This window comes from Corticium candelabrum, chromosome 8, assembly GCF_963422355.1.
Source record: "Corticium candelabrum chromosome 8, ooCorCand1.1, whole genome shotgun sequence".
NCBI classification, from domain to species: domain Eukaryota; kingdom Metazoa; phylum Porifera; class Homoscleromorpha; order Homosclerophorida; family Plakinidae; genus Corticium; species Corticium candelabrum.
The window spans coordinates 6,533,706-6,551,465 of record NC_085092.1 but is presented as its reverse complement, the minus strand read 5'-3'; the positions used below and the strand labels follow the sequence as shown (position 1 = coordinate 6,551,465).

The window sequence follows — 17,760 nt, the reverse complement described above, 5'->3', positions numbered from 1 at the left end:
TGGGACAGGGGGAGAGACCAAGTTTATGCACTAGGGTGGCCAGAGGTCCGAAAAGAAAATTGGGAATTTTACCTTTGTGTATGTGGATTAGGTATGTAGGTAAGGAGTTTTTTGGTGTAGGTTGCTTTAGTATGTGGGTGTAACAAACGATTGTGTGTATGTGCATGTTGCCCCTAGCAGCAACTCAGTGTCCGACAAATTGACAAAACTTGTAGTTGTCCCTGGGCAACCACGTACTGATCTTTCAGTTGTCCGTTGTTGACTATGGTTGTCCACGCAATTTCCTCTTACACAACACTACTAGTCTATTGTGGAATTTGTGCATGTGTGTGCTTGCGCGCGTGCATGTGTGTCCAGTTACACACTACTGCAGCACACAAATACTCAATAGAATTCATGCATGTACAATTACAAGCTGAAACTATTAGTGACTGATTTATTATATCTGTATAGTAACTTAGTATCAATCACGACTTCAAATTGTGACACCATCAGAAACAAACACGAAGCATGCACGACTGAGATGTCTACATAAGAACAACACTGGAATGACTACTATAAGCTAGAACGAAAGTCTTACAGAGCAGCAGTTGTGATATTAAGACCTCCTTTCTTCTGATTGTGGTCACACGCGTGCATGTACGCGAAGCAAGAATGTGTTGAGGAGTGGCGTTTGCCACCACCTGGAAAGATGTTTCGACTTGCTGATGATTTGCTAAAGTACATGCCATGCAAGAGTTGTAGAAGAAAGGCGCACAATGACACCTCTAGAACTACAGTTACTTCTACTAAGATTGTCAAATTAACATACTCAGCACGTGCAACCATGTATTACTCACAACAGCAGCCTGTATTTTGTCATCTGATACATGTACCCAAATAGCAGACTAGATCACACCATTTAGTAGCTTGATATGCCTTGTGTGGCCTTTGTCTTCTTGCCACGAGTTATTATTGCTTATGTTACAGTAGACTGACATTTCATTTGCATCACCACGTGAAGCAGATCCATTGCACTACCTTGGTTGTCCATGGGCAACTACACACCAATTATTCAGTTGTCCGTAAAAAAATTGGTTGTCCCGGGCGCCGGGGCTACCAATTTGTCGGACACTGCAACTACACAATAAGTACTGTACACAAAATTTGAAGTAGACCCACATTTCAATATCGTAGACTTCTGTTCAAGGTACCTAGATACAGCGAATGCTTTGATAAAACTCATCATTTCAAAGTGGAATTATTATTAATTAATTATTGCTAATATGGGTCTATTTGTATTATGATAATTAATCATTGTGTTAACAAGGGATTGAGGTTTGCTCTGAACACAGGCAAATTTCTGGCTTGAAGTGATGGATACAAATTATTTAACAATTTTTTAAAAATTTGTTTTTATGGCTGTACTGTATGACTACAGTAGGGTCTATGATGGTGGAGGTGGTCACATGACATACAATAGCCACACATAACATTTTTGTAATTCATAACAGACATCATGATGTCGTATATGCATTGAGATGGCCATATACGTACAAGAAGCCGACTAGTTTGGCAACATGGCATAACGTGGGCTGATACAGTGGGCTGATACAATAGGTTATAATGAGCAAGATTAGAGACTACATCATGTCTCATGTGACTTACGCAATCAGCCAAGCGTGTAAACACTAAGATTGTTTATATAGACGTCACAGCAGAATAGGATGGGACACAGGGTAAGTCACTAGATTGACAAATCGCTCGAATTTCCATTCGGTCATTGACTATTTAGCAATCGGTGCGATTGGAGACGAAAGTGTCCTACATGGAACGCATGAAAGGTCAGCACATAGACAGACACTCAGGTCGATTTCAGTGTACTGTATGGTCGACACTGACCAGACCAATGCCATATAACTGCACTGTGTATGATGATAATGACATTGTGGGATTTCAACTCATTTTGTGTGAGTTTTGGTCGAGCAGTTGAATGCTGTTGGTGTCTTTTCACTACTTCCGCAGCTTGTATGAGGTTCACACCAACTGTGTGGTCAAGCTGTAGCATGAAAGTGCATCTCTTTTTGCTTTTCACTATGTGACTTGCTGTACTGATTGTACAGTGTTTGTTGCTGTGTGGTGGTGGGTTTTGTTGTCGGAGCTGGATGTGTGTGCGTGTGTGACTGTGACTTGTCAAATTCCATTGAATGCTTGTGAACAGGCGTGGGTGTGTCTTTTTTCCTTCGCAGCTGTGTGTGTGTGTGTGTGTGTGTGTGTGTGTGTGTGTGTGTGTGTGTGTGTGTGTGTGTGTGTTGCATGTGAGTCTCTGCGTCTGGGAGGAAATTTGTGGTCACGTGATGTCGGGTTGGAAACGTTGGGTGAAAGACAGCAGACACATGTACACAACATCGACTTAGTTTTTTAATGTAAACTTAGTTTGGCATTGTGTTGCCATTTTCTTTGGTTGTGGCTTTACTGGTTGTAGCCTGACATGTTATCTCAATCTATGACTTCCAACTGACAGGTGAGAGATGATAGACGTGATGTTCTAGCCACATGGTATTCTTGTGTCAATTGGAGCTAAGAGTTGATTTCAGGAAGGAAAACTAACAGAAAGGAAGAATACATACAAGCACAGAGACTTCACATATACACAATTATAAATTATAAATAAGTCTTCACAATGAGATCTCATAAATATGAGTTGTCAGTGTAGACATTTGGAAGGTTTCCCACACAGAGGGTTTGCCTATTCTCAGGCTATTTGATCCTGACTTTCATGTATTATTTTAGTGGAAATTATTTTGTTAGCATATATTGTCCTGCACAAGTGCCTTCACCTTCTTTAGCTACATACGGGTCTCAGCACCCAAACTTTTCTCAACAGTATTTTACTCATGGTAGAGTCATGTGTTAGTATTGTGTACTAAAGAGTGCACGTGTTTGTTCTGTGTGCATGTAAGACAATTTTGTCATTTTTTGTGTGTTGCTTACTAAGCCAGACAGTTGGGCATACCTAAACACATTGGGGGGGGGGGGGTAAGACAGTTGGCCTTATCTAAACACATGGGATGGGGAGGTTAGGGCAGTTGGTTATGTATCTGAACACATCAGGGGGTAAGACAGTGGCCATGTAGCTAAACACATGGGAAGTAATAAGACAGTTGGCCATGTATCTAAACACATTGGGGGGTTAAGAAGACAGTTGGCCATGTATCTAAACACAGGGGGTTAAGACAGTTGGCTGTGTATATCTAAACACATTGGGGGGTGCATGTACATTCAACAGTCACTGTCGGGTGTTTTATGCTACAGTACAGGCTGAGTACTGTATGGTACCAGCAGAGAGATATGACAAAATGATATCAAACAGGGCGAGTGATGTATGGGCAATTTCTGGTTTTGATTTTATTAAAATTTATGCAAATTCATAATTAAAATTTAGAATTTAATTAATTGTTTTCAACTTTATATGTTGTAATGTAACTAACAACATTTGAGATTTCATTGACTGACTGATCAAAGAACAAACAGTCACTTTGAGTGGAAACCATTTGTAGATCGGTGAACCTTCTGTTAGTGGTTTTATATTGTTTTTGGAAGTTTGTAGTTGGTGTTTATGGTACTCTTGTTTTGTAGTGCCGATTGACAGTTCACTGACGTATAGCAACCCGTTGACTGAGAGTCCAATGCGAATTTCGTCTCAGAGTGATGTTGGAAGGCAACAGGTGAGAATCAAGCTATTGAATGTATTGTAGTGTGCGTTTAATTTGTTATCTGTAATAGTTTTCATTTAATTAAGTACATTGACAGAGAGATGGACAGACAGACAGACAGACACATAGACAGACAGGTAGACAGATACACACACACACACACACACACACACACACACACACACACACACACACACACACACACACACACACACACACACACACACACACACACACACAGAGGCAGACACACACACAGGCAGACAGATACATAGACAGACATGAGATGCACAGACACACACACACACACACACACACACACACACACACACACACACACACACACACACACACACACACACACACACACACACACACACACACATGGACAAATGGACAAATGTCAAGCCCTCCACGTCTTTCGACGTCGACCTTGAGGTCAGTTGCGGAGATAGCTCCCCTGCCTCTAGAGACAGGGCCTCCATGCGCTATGTGGAGTCTTAGGGCCAGCGCTACAATCCACCTGGAGCTTGGCCAGAGTCATCAAGGGGCACTGAGAATGGCGCAGCTTTGGGACTGGACACCAAGGCCCACACGTACCCGTCTGCTGCATGATGTTGTTGCCAAGCCAGCGGTCATGTCCACTCCTGAGTTGAGAGAAGCAATTGTGGGTGAGTTTCTTGCTCAAGGAAACTGCGCCTCCACCAGGATCGAACCTTCAACCCTCATCACGGAATACAAGATCCCGGATGTCATCGCCAATGCTCTAACAACTGCTCCACTTCCCACACACACACACACACACACACACACACACACACACACACACACACACACACGAGGCAGACAGACAGACAGACACATAGACAGACAGGTAAACACACAGACAGACATGAGATACATAGACCGACAGACTGACACGCAGACATGAGATGCACAGACAGACAGACAGACTGACACACACACACACACACACACACACACACACACACACACACACACACACACACACACACACACACACACACACACACACACACACATGCATGCACGCACACGCTTTAGTAATCAATCGCTTTTTTGTATAGCCTCACACGGCATCTGCTATCCAAAAGAAGTTAGAGCAACGTGGCATGGCTGGTAGTCTTGACTTTGTAGAACCAGCAGAAGAACAAGATGCAAACGACGTCCATGTCGATAGACGTGGCTCTGATTACGAACTAAAAGATGAAACAGTACTGAAGTCGGTGTCTGCTGGAGCTCAGTCATCACTTATGGTTCCGGACACATCTTCTAGGCCAGAGAGTCCGAGTTCACTTGGTTTAGTAGGTGGTAGTGGATCAATACCGAGAATGAGACGTTTGAACGACAGTACAGTCGAGGCGAAGGCTGTGAGGAAGAAGAGTAATGCCGTGCCATGTTCTATTGGTTATGATATGGATGAGTTGGATGATTTTATACTTCGGTAAGTGAGAAAGGTGTGTGTGTGTGTGTGTGTGTGTGTGTGTGTGTGTGTGTGTGTGTGTGTGTGTGTTGGTCATATGTAAATGTATTTATTTTGTTTCTCGTTATTCCAGACCTGCTCCACATGGTCAGACCATTCAGTGTCGTCTAACGAGAGATACACGAGGACTAGATAAAATGAAATATCCCTACTATTATCTTCACTTAGAACGCGACGATGGCAAGAAGGTTAACATGCATTCCACCCATTACTTTCGTCAACATCTAATTTGATTAGTGGGTGTGTACAGGTGCTGCTACTGGCTGCAAGACGACGTAAAAAGAGCAAGACTTCCAATTATGTTATTAGCAGAGACTCTACGGATTTGGCAAGAGATGGTGATAGCTTTGTAGGAAAACTGAGGTGAGAGATAAGACGGAGCAATGCAATAGTCTTATGAGAGATGCAGCTCTTATTGCTATAGTGTGTAGTGTATTGAGAGATGCATCTCTTATTGCTAATAGTGTGTGATGTAATGAGAGATGCATCTCTTATTGCTATCATGTGTAATGCATTGAGAGATGCATCTTATTGCTAGAGTGTGTAATGTATTGAGAGATGCATCTCTTATTGCTATTGTGTGTGATGTATTGAGAAGTGCATCTTATTGCTAGAGTGTGTAATGTATTGAGAGATGCATCCCTCTAATACAATTCTAGTGTATTGGTTGTTTATGATATTGATAATTAATTAAGCAAACTTTGCACTATTGTGGTAGATCCAACTTCCTGGGAACGCAATTCACTGTGTACAACGATGGGGTGAATCCGTTCAAAGGGCGAGTGCTACCCGATGCCTCCAACATTCGGGAAGAAATGGCTGCAACTCTTTATGTTTGTTTCACCAATTTACGACGTGTGTTCAACACTGATCTTTCTAACTGTGTTTGTTTGACACTAGGAGACAAATGTGTTGGGAATCAAGGGACCCAGAAGAATGACTGTTATTGTACCAGCAATGGGACCAGATCACACTCGGCTAAAAGTGAATCCGAGACGAGTAAGGAAGTTTAATGGATGTGACGTGTGTTAATCTATATTGTAATAATTTCTACAGCTAGTATGTTTGTACTATCGTTTGAGTCGTGTGTGTGTGTGTGTGTGTGTGTGTGTGTGTGTGTGTGTGTGTGTGTCGGATGTTTGATGGCGGTGCACATAGTTCGCTGAGCTCCGTGTTGCTTGCCTCTCTTGACTCCATCGATTGCGTTCTGGATGCACCCCGTGAGGCTGTCGTCTGTTGGTTGTCTCGAACTTTGGTCCATCAGCAGGAACTCGGTTTTGTGAGAGTGGGTGTACGGTCTGCACAACCGGGCTTTCACTGAAATCTCTTCGTGTGCAAAACTTCTCTACATAACGTCTCAGTCAATCTGCTCGAGTTCGATCGTTGCTTCAGCTATTGTATTGGTCTCTATGCACTTGAACAAGCACACAAGCGATGGTTGAATTCTAATCAGTAGAGAAGTCGTGAACTCATACACGAGTAGCGTACAATGAATAAAAAAATAAAATGTGTGTGTGTGTGTGTGTGTGTGACAGTGTGTATGTGTGTATGTATGTATGTATGTATGTATGTATGTATGTATGTATATATGCATTATATAGGCTGATGACACTTTGTTGGAACGATACCGGCGTCACGACATGAAAAATCTGCTCTGCTTGCACAACAAGACTCCACAGTGGAATGATGGTAGAGTCCACTTAGTCACACTTGTTGTCTTTAGTTGTAAGATTGTGAGTGTAGCTACGGTATGTAACTTGTGGTGACATTTGGGGAGAATAGACGAGAAGGGGAGAGGAGGAGTGGCAGGCAGGGGATTATAGCTATGTGTTTTGTACAAGGAAGGGATGGCTGTTGACTTAAAGGGGAACTCTCACCAAAATCAACTATCTCTCAGATGAAAGCTGTCACTTCATGACACAACCCTTTGCAACCGTTTACTGCAGAAGTTTACTGTAACGAAGAAATAAAGCATTGAAATTACATGCGTGGGCGTGATTAGTACCTGTATGTGGCATGAGCGTAACTCTGATTGTTGGTTAGCAAGGAAGACCGATATCTGTGCACATTTCAAGGTAACAGTTGTGAGACATATGGTGTCAAGTTGTGATTTATTGACTAAAGTAAACTGGGACCCCAAAGTTATCACGCAAGTATTGACTGTGGCAATACAACCTCAGAAGGAGACCCTTCTTAGATTAGTTCATAGATCATGTCTTGCTGAATTTTAGGTGCGTTAGGAGCACTTGGTATGGTTAAACCTAAAGTAGTTACTTCGAGAGAGTAAGACTTTTTGTACATACGGGGGATCGTCTGAACAACTCGTTGCCGATTCTCTGCTTCTGTGGCTGTGTGGACCGTAGGTCTCCTGCAGGAAGATACCGGGCTTTGTATCTTTCTTTCAACAAGCTTTAGTATTTGGTGAGAGTTCTTCTTTAAAGCAAACTGCATGAAACTCTAGAAGGTCATATCGATGCTATGCATCTTTTGTAATAGAAAGTACAGTTAGTTGTGGTGGTTCTAAATGGCTGGTTGCTGCTAGAATTTGACTACAGGCAACATTTGTAGCCTCAACACTAGGCCTACACACACACACACACACACACACACACACACACACACACACACACACACACACACACACACACACACACACACACACACACACACACACACACACACACATTGTTGCTATCCTCGCGTGAAAGAACCACTGAAAGCAAAGAAAGGCCTATAATGTCAAGGCTACAACATTTACAGACTATTTCTTGATGACTAGTGTCTAACCGCATGCTTTTTGTGTTCAGAGACTCAATCGTACGTCCTCAACTTTCATAGTCGAGTCACCAAGGCGTCAGTCAAGAACTTCCAGATTATTCACAACGACGATGGTGAGAGTTCATTGCTTTCTAGCATTTCAATTTCCAAACACATTAAACTCTTTCATTTGTGACTACAGTTGACTACATTGTCATGCAATTTGGTCGTGTATCGGATGATGTATTCACCATGGATTACAACTACCCACTGTGCGCTTTACAAGCATTCGCAATCACTCTGAGCAGCTTTGATGGTAAACTGGCGTGCGAATGACTAGAATAATTCATAGAGATGCTTCATTTTATGAACTTGATTTTGAACTATAGCAGCTCTATGGTTTTAGTGTGTCTTGTACCCAGACTTGTATACAAATACGTTTCTTCATTGTAGAATGGCTTGTAGCTTTAGATGGTTAGATATTTTATTGTCACTTTGAACGTAGTGTCATGTACATGATTAGAACAGAACTATTGCACTAACTCCAAGGTGCACATTGCTCTGCCAATCTAATGTCATGCGCAGTAGAAAAAGCGGGGAGGTGGAGAGAGGAGCCCTTCGCTCAGTAGAGCAGTTTCAATAGCATCCCAATATCATTATATCAGATTTTAATAGCAATTCTGTTCATCATGGCGTTCGGTTCAAGGCGCACTCGCTGCTTGTCATGCTCATGCGCAAATGATACTCAACTTGCACACGAGTCCTAGACATCAGTATGTAATAGTTAATTAATTAAACAGGTACGTACTGGTATCGAATGTTTTTGTTGTTGTAGCGATCTGCAGTGAGCGCTTGTGGATTACAATCAATGTCTGCTAAAAAATAACTAATTAGAGTGACGTCATCAAACGTAAACTGTGAAGGAAGGCCTCGGTAAGCTTGTACAATAGTACAATGTTACACTGCACCTTGCATGCTGTTGATGCCATGAGTAGCTAAGCATTGCTGTCTCTATTCCTGCAACGCATTTTGATTGTATTTAGACTTTACTAGAAAGAGATTCAGATGTCATTTATGAAATTAACTTTTTACACACTTTTTGGATAATTTTTGTAATTACACTTCGTCCCATAGTTTTTGTGCAACATGCAGCATGCATGCGATCGCCATTCACGCAGGCAAGCCTAGCTAACTAGCTAGAGAATCTGAGATGTTACGTCATGGGTATCACCGCATACATTCACAATATGTGCCGTTCAGCTGAGCGGCAACAAGCGGCACGCCGCTCATCAGGACAACGGCAAATTGTAAACAAATTGACGTGCGGCAAAAACGGCAACGCTCCGAATGCCAGCGGCACGGCACCTTCTTTTTCTATCTCTGCGGCAAACCGCTCGCTGCTGCTAAAGTTTGACCAATGGCAATCGTAAATCAGGTGGTCACGCTTAGTCGGGATATCGTTGCTTTAAGTATTGTATCCTAACAAAGACAGCGTGATAGCATTAGAATGATACAGTCAGTACTCTGTAAAAATGGCTCTGCATCGTGAAGACGCAATTCACGGACAAATTCTTTCTGCTCTCTACCTTCTCTGGATCCGATGCTAGAAGAACAAGCGCAATGAGTATATCATTAATTTAACGGGTAATTATTATGCTTCGGGAGTCAGACAAAAGGACACCAGACACCGCAGCCAAAATATAATTTGTGAACAGAGAGGGTACAGCGCAGTAACACGTTCGCTTGGTAGAACGCGACAATCAGCGCACCACGTCCTAGGAACTTATCGTGAACCCAACTTAATTAAAAAGTTGAGCCTAGAGCTTGAGAGACGTTCATTAACGTTATTAATCAAAGCTCTCGAAAACGCACAATTATTAATTTAAATAATCACGGATCTAGCTAGATATAAGCGTTTCATTAATTCTATCTAGAGAAACGTAGCAACCAGCGCCATACTTCGCTCGCTAGGGAGCTAGAGCCCAAACTGCATGCAGTCAATGTAGTTGCTATAGCTGCTCTAGAGAGATACAACGGCTTACGCCCCAAAAAAACTCATCATGCTTGTAACCGACCTTTTAGAACTGAAGGCTAGCTTTCGCAGAGCGGCGTGATGACACAGACTTAAACATTTACGCACGCGCAATAGCCTTAATGACGTGCCATTTGTGTCAAAAATAGACAATGACATGAGATCATGCGATGAGACTATGAGATGAGGGTAGCCTCAAAGTTCCAGACCGTCTCCTAGGCTAAAGCCTGGTTCACAATATTGACGCCGACGTCGACAATAGAAATGAATCCTATTCCAGTGTCGACATCAAAGGATGCCGCCGATGTCGAGGCGGTTTCTTTGATGTTTGACGCTCAACTCAGCGTCGGCGTCATATTGTGAACCAGGCTTAAGATGAAGGGTACCAGCACGCGAGCAGGCACAGTGTGGAATACTCATGCACTATAGGATGCTCTCCAGAGAAACAATACGCGCAGCTACAGAACCTAGATAGCTAGCTATACCGTAGATGGAATGTGTAACGACACAAAACAAACAGTGCAAATATATCTTCGTATCTGTACGCAACGCATAAGTAATATACATGCAAGCACCTCATATTTACTTTATCTAGACTGCAATTTGTAGACACCAAAATCTGCGCTCTAGAACTAAACAACATATTACGATTACTTTTAATTAATTAACTAATAGGCTAGCCTAATCGAAACGACTTGTGGTATTTACAGTTTGTTGCAAACCTCTCACCAGAGCGAAGAGCCGCAACGACGGACCGAGTTTCAACTTGAGTCGGTCGATTAGATGTCGTTCTCGCATTCTCATCAGCGTCTCGCCGCTAACAACATGTTGCCTAAACACCGAACTCTGACAAGAGAAACCGGCCGCATCCACAAACGAAACGACGTCGTCGACCGACCAGGACAACACGTGCGTGTCGGTTAGTCCGGCTTTGCGCAGCACTTTGGCGAGACGTTGGTGTACTGTGAGGTCTCGACGGACGTCGGAATCGGTTAAGGAATGGCTGGTAGATGCGAGCGGTTTCATGTTGGCCTGACTTTCAGTCAGCGTTCCTCGCTTCTGTATCTTGTTGTCTACAGCATTAGTAATGAACGGTGGTCGAGCTGAGAACTCACTGAGACGCTGAAAGTCGTGTTGTAGTAGCCTTGGAGGTGAAATGCCTATACATGTATGGCAATTAATTATCAGCCACAAGCAATTACATTAGTACCCAGTTCGTGTTTCTGTCAACTGTGATTACTAAAGTAAATTCTTAGTGTGCTTTCTTGTCTTTTAGGTAAAGGTATACTTTGTTAACTAAGTATACCAAATCTTTTCAATTAAATTAATTAAAGTCAACTGTAAGGTACGCCCCTTTAACACGCGTTACTTTTACACTGCTTCTGTCCGTCTTGCTAACAACGGACTGCATGTTGTACGCTAATCTAACGCGTTTACAGATTCGATTTTTACAGAGCTCTGATATCACTTGCCGCATTTCCTAGGGAAAGCATCTCTCGCAGAGATACGGTACTGTCAAACTGCATGAGAATCGGATTGTGAATAAGATTTTCAATCACGCAACGCATGTCCTCTACCAGAAATACAGATTTAGGCGGGGTAGGGTTGTTGTTACGATAGCTAAGAGCGCTAGCTAGTCTGTAAAACAAACTTACCGAAAAATTCCCGACGTCTAGTTGACTCCATTGAATGAGAAGAGTACCGTCCACCAGCGTTTACGTATCTTTCGCTTGGCGCATTTCTCTTCAAACCGGACTGTGTCGTTTTTCCGTCTTGTTCACCTCCAACAGGCACAGTCGTGTTGTTGCAGGTAAAGCGCGTTAGGGAATAGCCGGAATCGGTGTTGTCAGTCAAAGTACAAGAAGTCGGAGTCACGGTCCTCGCCTCAACAAAACTCGTTTCTCTCCGTTTCCGTCGTTTAGAAAACCCGAGAAAGCTGTCGTTGTCGTCTACGTCATAGCGCCAGTCGCGTCTAGTACCATGGTCGTCGCCATTCCATTCATACTTTCCTCTCTGTACGAAAATAAACAGACTTGTCAACACCTTAGCATTTCCTGCTGACAACTAATGCCCAGCAACGTCATACAGCATTACAGAGCGACTATTGCTCGCCTAGACATGCAAATTTTGCATACTAGAAATGTCCTTTACAAGCTTCCCAATATCCCGGCGTGACAACACATAGCGACAACAGCACCTTGCTTGTGCGGCTCTTGTCCAGCTCAAGCAGAGGCGTGATGCACCGGTCACAATCACAATACCTATGATGCAGTTTGATGAGACCCAACTTGATGTAGCAGTTCAGAGAACGATTTTCGTAGCGAATGCTTTGCTTCCAGTTATGCGCTCTCTCCATGCCGCTGATTTGTTCGAATTGCACCGGTGTCAGCCAGTTGCCTTCCCATTCGATCGAGGTCCCGCGAGTGCCCGACCCGATCTTGAAGAGGTGGAGGCGAGCGTGCATCTCGCCGCATTCCACGGGCAAAACGTCAGAGAGACCCGACGCGAGGACTTTGGCTCGCCACTTGCGCGTCATGCGCGGCCGACGAACGGCTGCTTTCCCCGTCGACATACACGCAACGTAAGTTACGATTGGCGAGGCGGAGACGTCGTCCGTCGGACGTGTAGGTTGGGGGAGTCGGATGACCGACGCAATCCAATCAGTTGCACTTCGCTTCTGTTTGTGAGGCGGCGTGCGGTAACGTCCGGCGTTTACTCGCCGATTGCGCGGAATAGTAGAAAACGACTGACTTTGTTCCGCCGACACAAAAGCAGACTAGACCTCTAGACACACACACAACAAAAGCAAGTGAACACCCGGATGCGATCGAACTAATAATAGTTTAGCTGGAAATCGTCTAGACTGTCCGTGTGTCGATATGAAAATTTTCAAAACACATGAAGGTCACAGTAATAGAGTGAGATTTCATGATTTTTCTACGTTGTGTATACTAGGCTGGTGCATGCATGTGCATGTTTTTTAGTAGTTACACGCCTAGAGACGCATGCATGTTGATTTCAGAATCAACTAATAAATGGCCGATTGAGCATGCCATGCCATGGATTCGCATGCTTACTTGTTCCAAAGTTAGCTAATAGCTCTCTGTAGTGCTAGACTCCGAGTTTGCACTTTTGCTGATAGTCAGACGCGTCTATCTCAAGGGACTTCTCTACAGCTGTATCTAGAGAGTTCATGCAGACATGCAGCGCATTTGGTAATGTCTAGAGATTTTGTTGCAGCTTTATACGACTCTCTACTTAGCTAGGAGCCACTCTTTAATTAGAGAGTTCTATGATACCTAGCGACGAAGTATGTAGCAGTTTAGACTGGCCACTTTTCTCGTTTTGACGAGATTAGTATCTCTTAGATATAAATCTGTTAGACAAATGCCTTTTTGTCAGTATACGTATATAGACAGACTAAGACTACTAGATTGTTGAAAGTACTTGCTGATAATCCGGTAATTAAACTTACAGATTCAGTTTTTCGGTTGTCTAAGGTAACGTACCTCACTACTGTAGTGAGGTACGTTACCCTTTACACAACTACATCGCAGTGTAGAGGTGCTCATCGGAGATGCATAGTATATCCCTGTACTGTAGATCGACGCAACATCAACTGCAAATGCCAAAAGGTTTCTGTTCTGTAAATTGAGGCAAGCTGAACTTGAGCATTCCTAGAAAAAGACAGACACACTGCAGGAATTAGTTAATTAATTAAAGCAAACAGTCACACAGACATGCAGACAGACTAGTTGACAAACAAATTATTAAAATACAACGTAGAACAGGTCAAACTAAAGGTCTATAGATCAATTAATCTAAAATGCGAGTTATAAATTACTTATAATTTGTATTTAATGATTAGTTAACCTTTTTCTTTTTCTCTTCCTCTAAGTTTCTCTCGAACAGTTTAGCAGCGTCGTACTGAGCGCAGGCCAGTCTGTTGAACTCTGTATAGCGAAACCAACTCTCAGTGAACGCTCTAGATAGTGGCTTCGTTTAGCCTTCAACTTTAGGCTTAGAGTATCATGAAGATGCAAATATAGATGATGGGGAAAAAAGAAAACAAGACAATGGCTTCTGGACCACTTGCAGAAAGAAAAAGAGTTCGAGTAAGGACTCTCAATACAAACTGAAAAATGTATAGATGTGTGTACGATAGGTGTATCTAGTTGTGGACGCTCCCCGGTAATTTGAGTTACAATCGCTCTTTTCTCTGGTAGCCTGCACGAAGAGACAGTGAAACATGTCCGATATACGCACCATTGTCTAGGCTTCGTAACGGTACCTGTACGACTACAATCGCACAACGTCAGCTAGCGCACTAGCAAAATATACGGGATAACGTCTGTAAACAGCTTGGATGCGGGGTGTATCCTAATTGTGGACATTATTTCTCCGTTACAGAAAGCGACTGAGCCTGAGTAACTGCTGGACTAGATACCTGAAGGGTTGCCTCACAAGCTGGTATTTTGGGCTGCAATCAAAACCATGTTCTGTGGTGTATCACCTCTGTGTAAAATGGCGTCGTGTCTTTCAAATTTTGCAGAAACAAAGTGTTCTGTTTACGATACAATGCAGGAGACGATCGATCATGTTTAGATGAACGTCTCAACTGTAAACTGTGGTTCTAGCATCTTTTTGCGTTGCTGGTAGAGCTGATTATTGATATCAGACAAGGTAGTTTTGACCTTCCACCTATCCTAGGTGAGTTTGTAGGTTTTCATTTTGTGTCATATTGTTGTCAGATCTAGTAGCAGTGAAGACAGTCAAATTCTGACTGGATTACGAGTGTCGCTGATATTGACATTCCACCTACTTTGTTCGTTCTCATTTCATACCCTATTGTGGCCAGATGTAGTTGCAGTCAAAACAGCTAGATTGTCAGTGGATTACTGATGTCTAGATCTAGTATGAGTGAAGATATTCACGTGTTTACTGAACTGGAATTACACGTTCGCTCCATGCACCTAATGCGCTTCTTTAGCACGTTACAAGTCAACGTAACTAAAGTGCGTTCACGAATTAGAGCGACTGGTGGAATGTAGGGTACATCCTAAGGCGCGGCGTTGTAAACGGATGTTACAGAAGGCAATTAGCATCTATGTTCAGAGCATATGGTGTCAATGACAAATTAGGTATCTATATTGTCGCGTGAAAGTGTACGTATGAACGTGTTGCCTCTGGCTGCCTCGCTGGCTTGAAACGCGGTTTGCTTCATGATGCAATGATATACTAAAAATTGTAGTTTTGCTAAAAGACATGACCTGGATGTTTCTATGCGCTTACTGGTTGTATGTGTCAGTTGCCTCTTTTAGGAACAGCTTTTAGGTACCAGATACATACACTCATTCACTTCTGGCTCAGAGAAGCGTCTGGGAACCACGAGAACTTCACTAATTTGACCATATCAGAACCAAACTGACCAGCCATTTAGTGCATTCTTGAGCGTTGATGACATCACTATGAGGACTTTGACCTTCCTGCTTCCTCTGACCTACAGTTATGCTGCACATCACAACACAGGGATTGGTGGGTTTACGATGGAAAACATCAAGCGTCTGTGTAGAGAAGGTGTAGCAAACGTTACTGTGGAAAAGTGGGCAAACTGCGTGAGGCACGTACGTGAGAAGGTGGAGAAGCATTACAGGACAATACACGGTGTGTTAGACGACGTTGTAGAGCAGATGGTCATTGAATTCGAAGCTGGTCTTGAATCAGAAGATTCGTCGTCGTCTGAAACTGAAAGTTCAAGGATGAAGTAGAAACGGATCCTAGACGCACTCTTTCCTAGCTAACTGACACCCCAACTGGGATGTGTTGGGTTACTGTTAACAGCCTGCTAGCTATAACAATTATATACTTAGCTCTATGCAATTAACCCAAATCCCGCCTTAGTCCCGCCTTTCTCCACCCCCTAACTCATCAAAATACAGAAAATTGGCTCTATTAACTTCAGTTACGTCTCTGTAGCCCAACGGTGAGTGTAATTAGATCCGGCAAGTGAAGAGCTTTCGATTGATACCAATATCTGCCCGGAGGGCAACGTCTTTGTCGCGCAAATGGCCACATTCCACCAGTCTCTCTAGTGCGTGAACGCACTTTAGGCTCAAAACTTTACTAAGGTACTCGATAATTGCTTAACTAACGTCAGGGCACTTTCATGATTCAATAAAAGAACGATTCGTGTACCTCGAATTTGTGGACGTGATGGGAGGAACCTCATATGTGCTAGCAGTTTCGCAGGGGAATCGTCGTGATACACAACAGAACGTGGTTTTGATTGCGGCCCAAAATACCAGCTTGTGCGGCAACCATTCAGGTATCTAGTCCAGCTGTTACTCAGACCCAGTCGCTTTCTGTGGCGGAGAAAAACATGTCCACAATTACGATACACCCCGTTTGAGCTGTTTACAGACGTTATCCCGTATATTTTGCTAGTGCGCTAGCAGACGTTGTGCGATTCTAGTCGTACAGGTATTGTTCCACAGCTTAGGCATTGGTGCGTACATCGGACATGTTTTCCTCTCTCTCCGTTGCAGGTTACCAGATAGGGTGTTTGTAACTCAAATTACCGGGGAGTGTCCACAATTAGGAACACCTACCCTACTGTTTGTATGCATGTACATGTACTACATTTGATTGAAAAGTCGTCCAAAATCGTTTTGACATACCATCGTGTATACAATGTCTAGAACATGTTAGATCCCACTGTCAATGAACTCTAGACACTGTACCTAGCTAAGAAACATCCATCCAGTTGCATGCGTAGTACACTCGAGCAATCGTAACCACATTACAAGTTCATGTCGGTCTAGACGAAGCCTGTGCCCTCCATAGCTACGCCTAGCCTAGCCCCAGATGTAGTGTAGATTTGCAGCCCCGGATGCGCTATAGTGGGGATGTCAGCGCATCCGGGGCTGCAATCCACTCTGCGAGGCTAAGCTAAGCCTCCTAGATATCTAGGCATCTCTATAAATTAATATGGCATCTGTTGTGCTACACATGTAGCAGGTCAACACAGACAGCAACGTACACTTTTACACATGAAACTCATTTCGAAGTCTCTTTGATTTCTATCCATTTCAAATTTCCTAAAATGACAACCGTTCCACGGGTCCGATTGCCCGATTTTCTTTTACATCGGACTTTTTGTGTCCCGCGGTCGGGACGCCGGACGGAGTGCCAAATCCCTTAGTTACCATGGATATACATACATTTTATTAATTTGAAAGTAAGTATGGGCGTTTTATATGCTTTTTTAAATGCATGCACCGTTGTAACTAGTTAGCTTAATTGCATGCATTTTGTCACTAGTTCGCAGTACCGTATATATATATATATATATATATATATATATATATATATATATATATATATATATATATATTTACATATACGTATTTAATACAAACTAACACGAAAGACTCTAGATTCTATAGAATTGTGTAATGCTCTAACTGTAGAGCTAGTAACACTGGAAGCGAACGAAAAGCCTCAAGCTAGGTTTACAATATCACGCTGATGACGCCCGCGACGCTTGCGAGGACGCTCGCGCGAAGACGCCTAGTAACTGTACCATTTACAATATCATTTCATGAGCGTCAGCGATGAGTCAATACGCGCATACTCATCATAATCATATAGACAAAAGTCTGTGATTTGGTTTTCATTTCCTAATTTCTCCCTCACCAAGTTGTCGCGGAGACGCTTCCACATTATTTGGCAGCCTCCTGCGGGAGCCCGGTTTTTTCGATACGTTTTTCCAA

At 43.1% G+C, this 17,760-nt stretch overlaps 2 protein-coding genes and 1 long non-coding RNA gene across 3 annotated transcripts in view; 2 read left to right on the top strand and 1 right to left on the bottom strand.

Annotated features, from left to right (window-relative positions):
* Window positions 1-8,517, top strand: part of LOC134183333 (tubby-related protein 3-like) — a 9,382-nt gene extending 865 nt beyond the window's left edge. The window contains exons 4-12 of the mRNA XM_062650829.1: window positions 3,619-3,707; window positions 4,784-5,160; window positions 5,273-5,387; window positions 5,450-5,562; window positions 5,918-6,032; window positions 6,100-6,198; window positions 6,801-6,888; window positions 8,007-8,090; window positions 8,159-8,517. Of these exons, the coding sequence (XP_062506813.1) occupies window positions 3,619-3,707; window positions 4,784-5,160; window positions 5,273-5,387; window positions 5,450-5,562; window positions 5,918-6,032; window positions 6,100-6,198; window positions 6,801-6,888; window positions 8,007-8,090; window positions 8,159-8,292 (1,214 nt within the window). The 3' untranslated portion in view covers window positions 8,293-8,517. The remainder of the gene's footprint in view (window positions 1-3,618; window positions 3,708-4,783; window positions 5,161-5,272; window positions 5,388-5,449; window positions 5,563-5,917; window positions 6,033-6,099; window positions 6,199-6,800; window positions 6,889-8,006; window positions 8,091-8,158) is intronic.
* Window positions 8,518-10,503: 1,986 nt separating this feature from the next.
* Window positions 10,504-12,789, bottom strand: LOC134183387 (uncharacterized). Its single transcript, XM_062650895.1, has 3 exons — window positions 12,186-12,789; window positions 11,644-12,001; window positions 10,504-11,148 (listed from the first exon to the last, which is right to left on the bottom strand). The coding sequence occupies exons 1-3, from the start codon at window positions 12,558-12,560 to the stop codon at window positions 10,670-10,672; spliced, it is 1,212 nt and encodes a 403-aa protein (XP_062506879.1). The 5' UTR covers window positions 12,561-12,789; the 3' UTR covers window positions 10,504-10,669.
* Window positions 12,790-14,344: 1,555 nt separating this feature from the next.
* LOC134183835 (uncharacterized) lies at window positions 14,345-14,947 on the top strand. Its single transcript, XR_009970593.1, has 3 exons — window positions 14,345-14,458; window positions 14,541-14,671; window positions 14,740-14,947. It is a non-coding gene; the product is annotated as an uncharacterized LOC134183835 (long non-coding RNA).
* The last annotated feature ends 2,813 nt before the right edge of the window (window positions 14,948-17,760 follow it).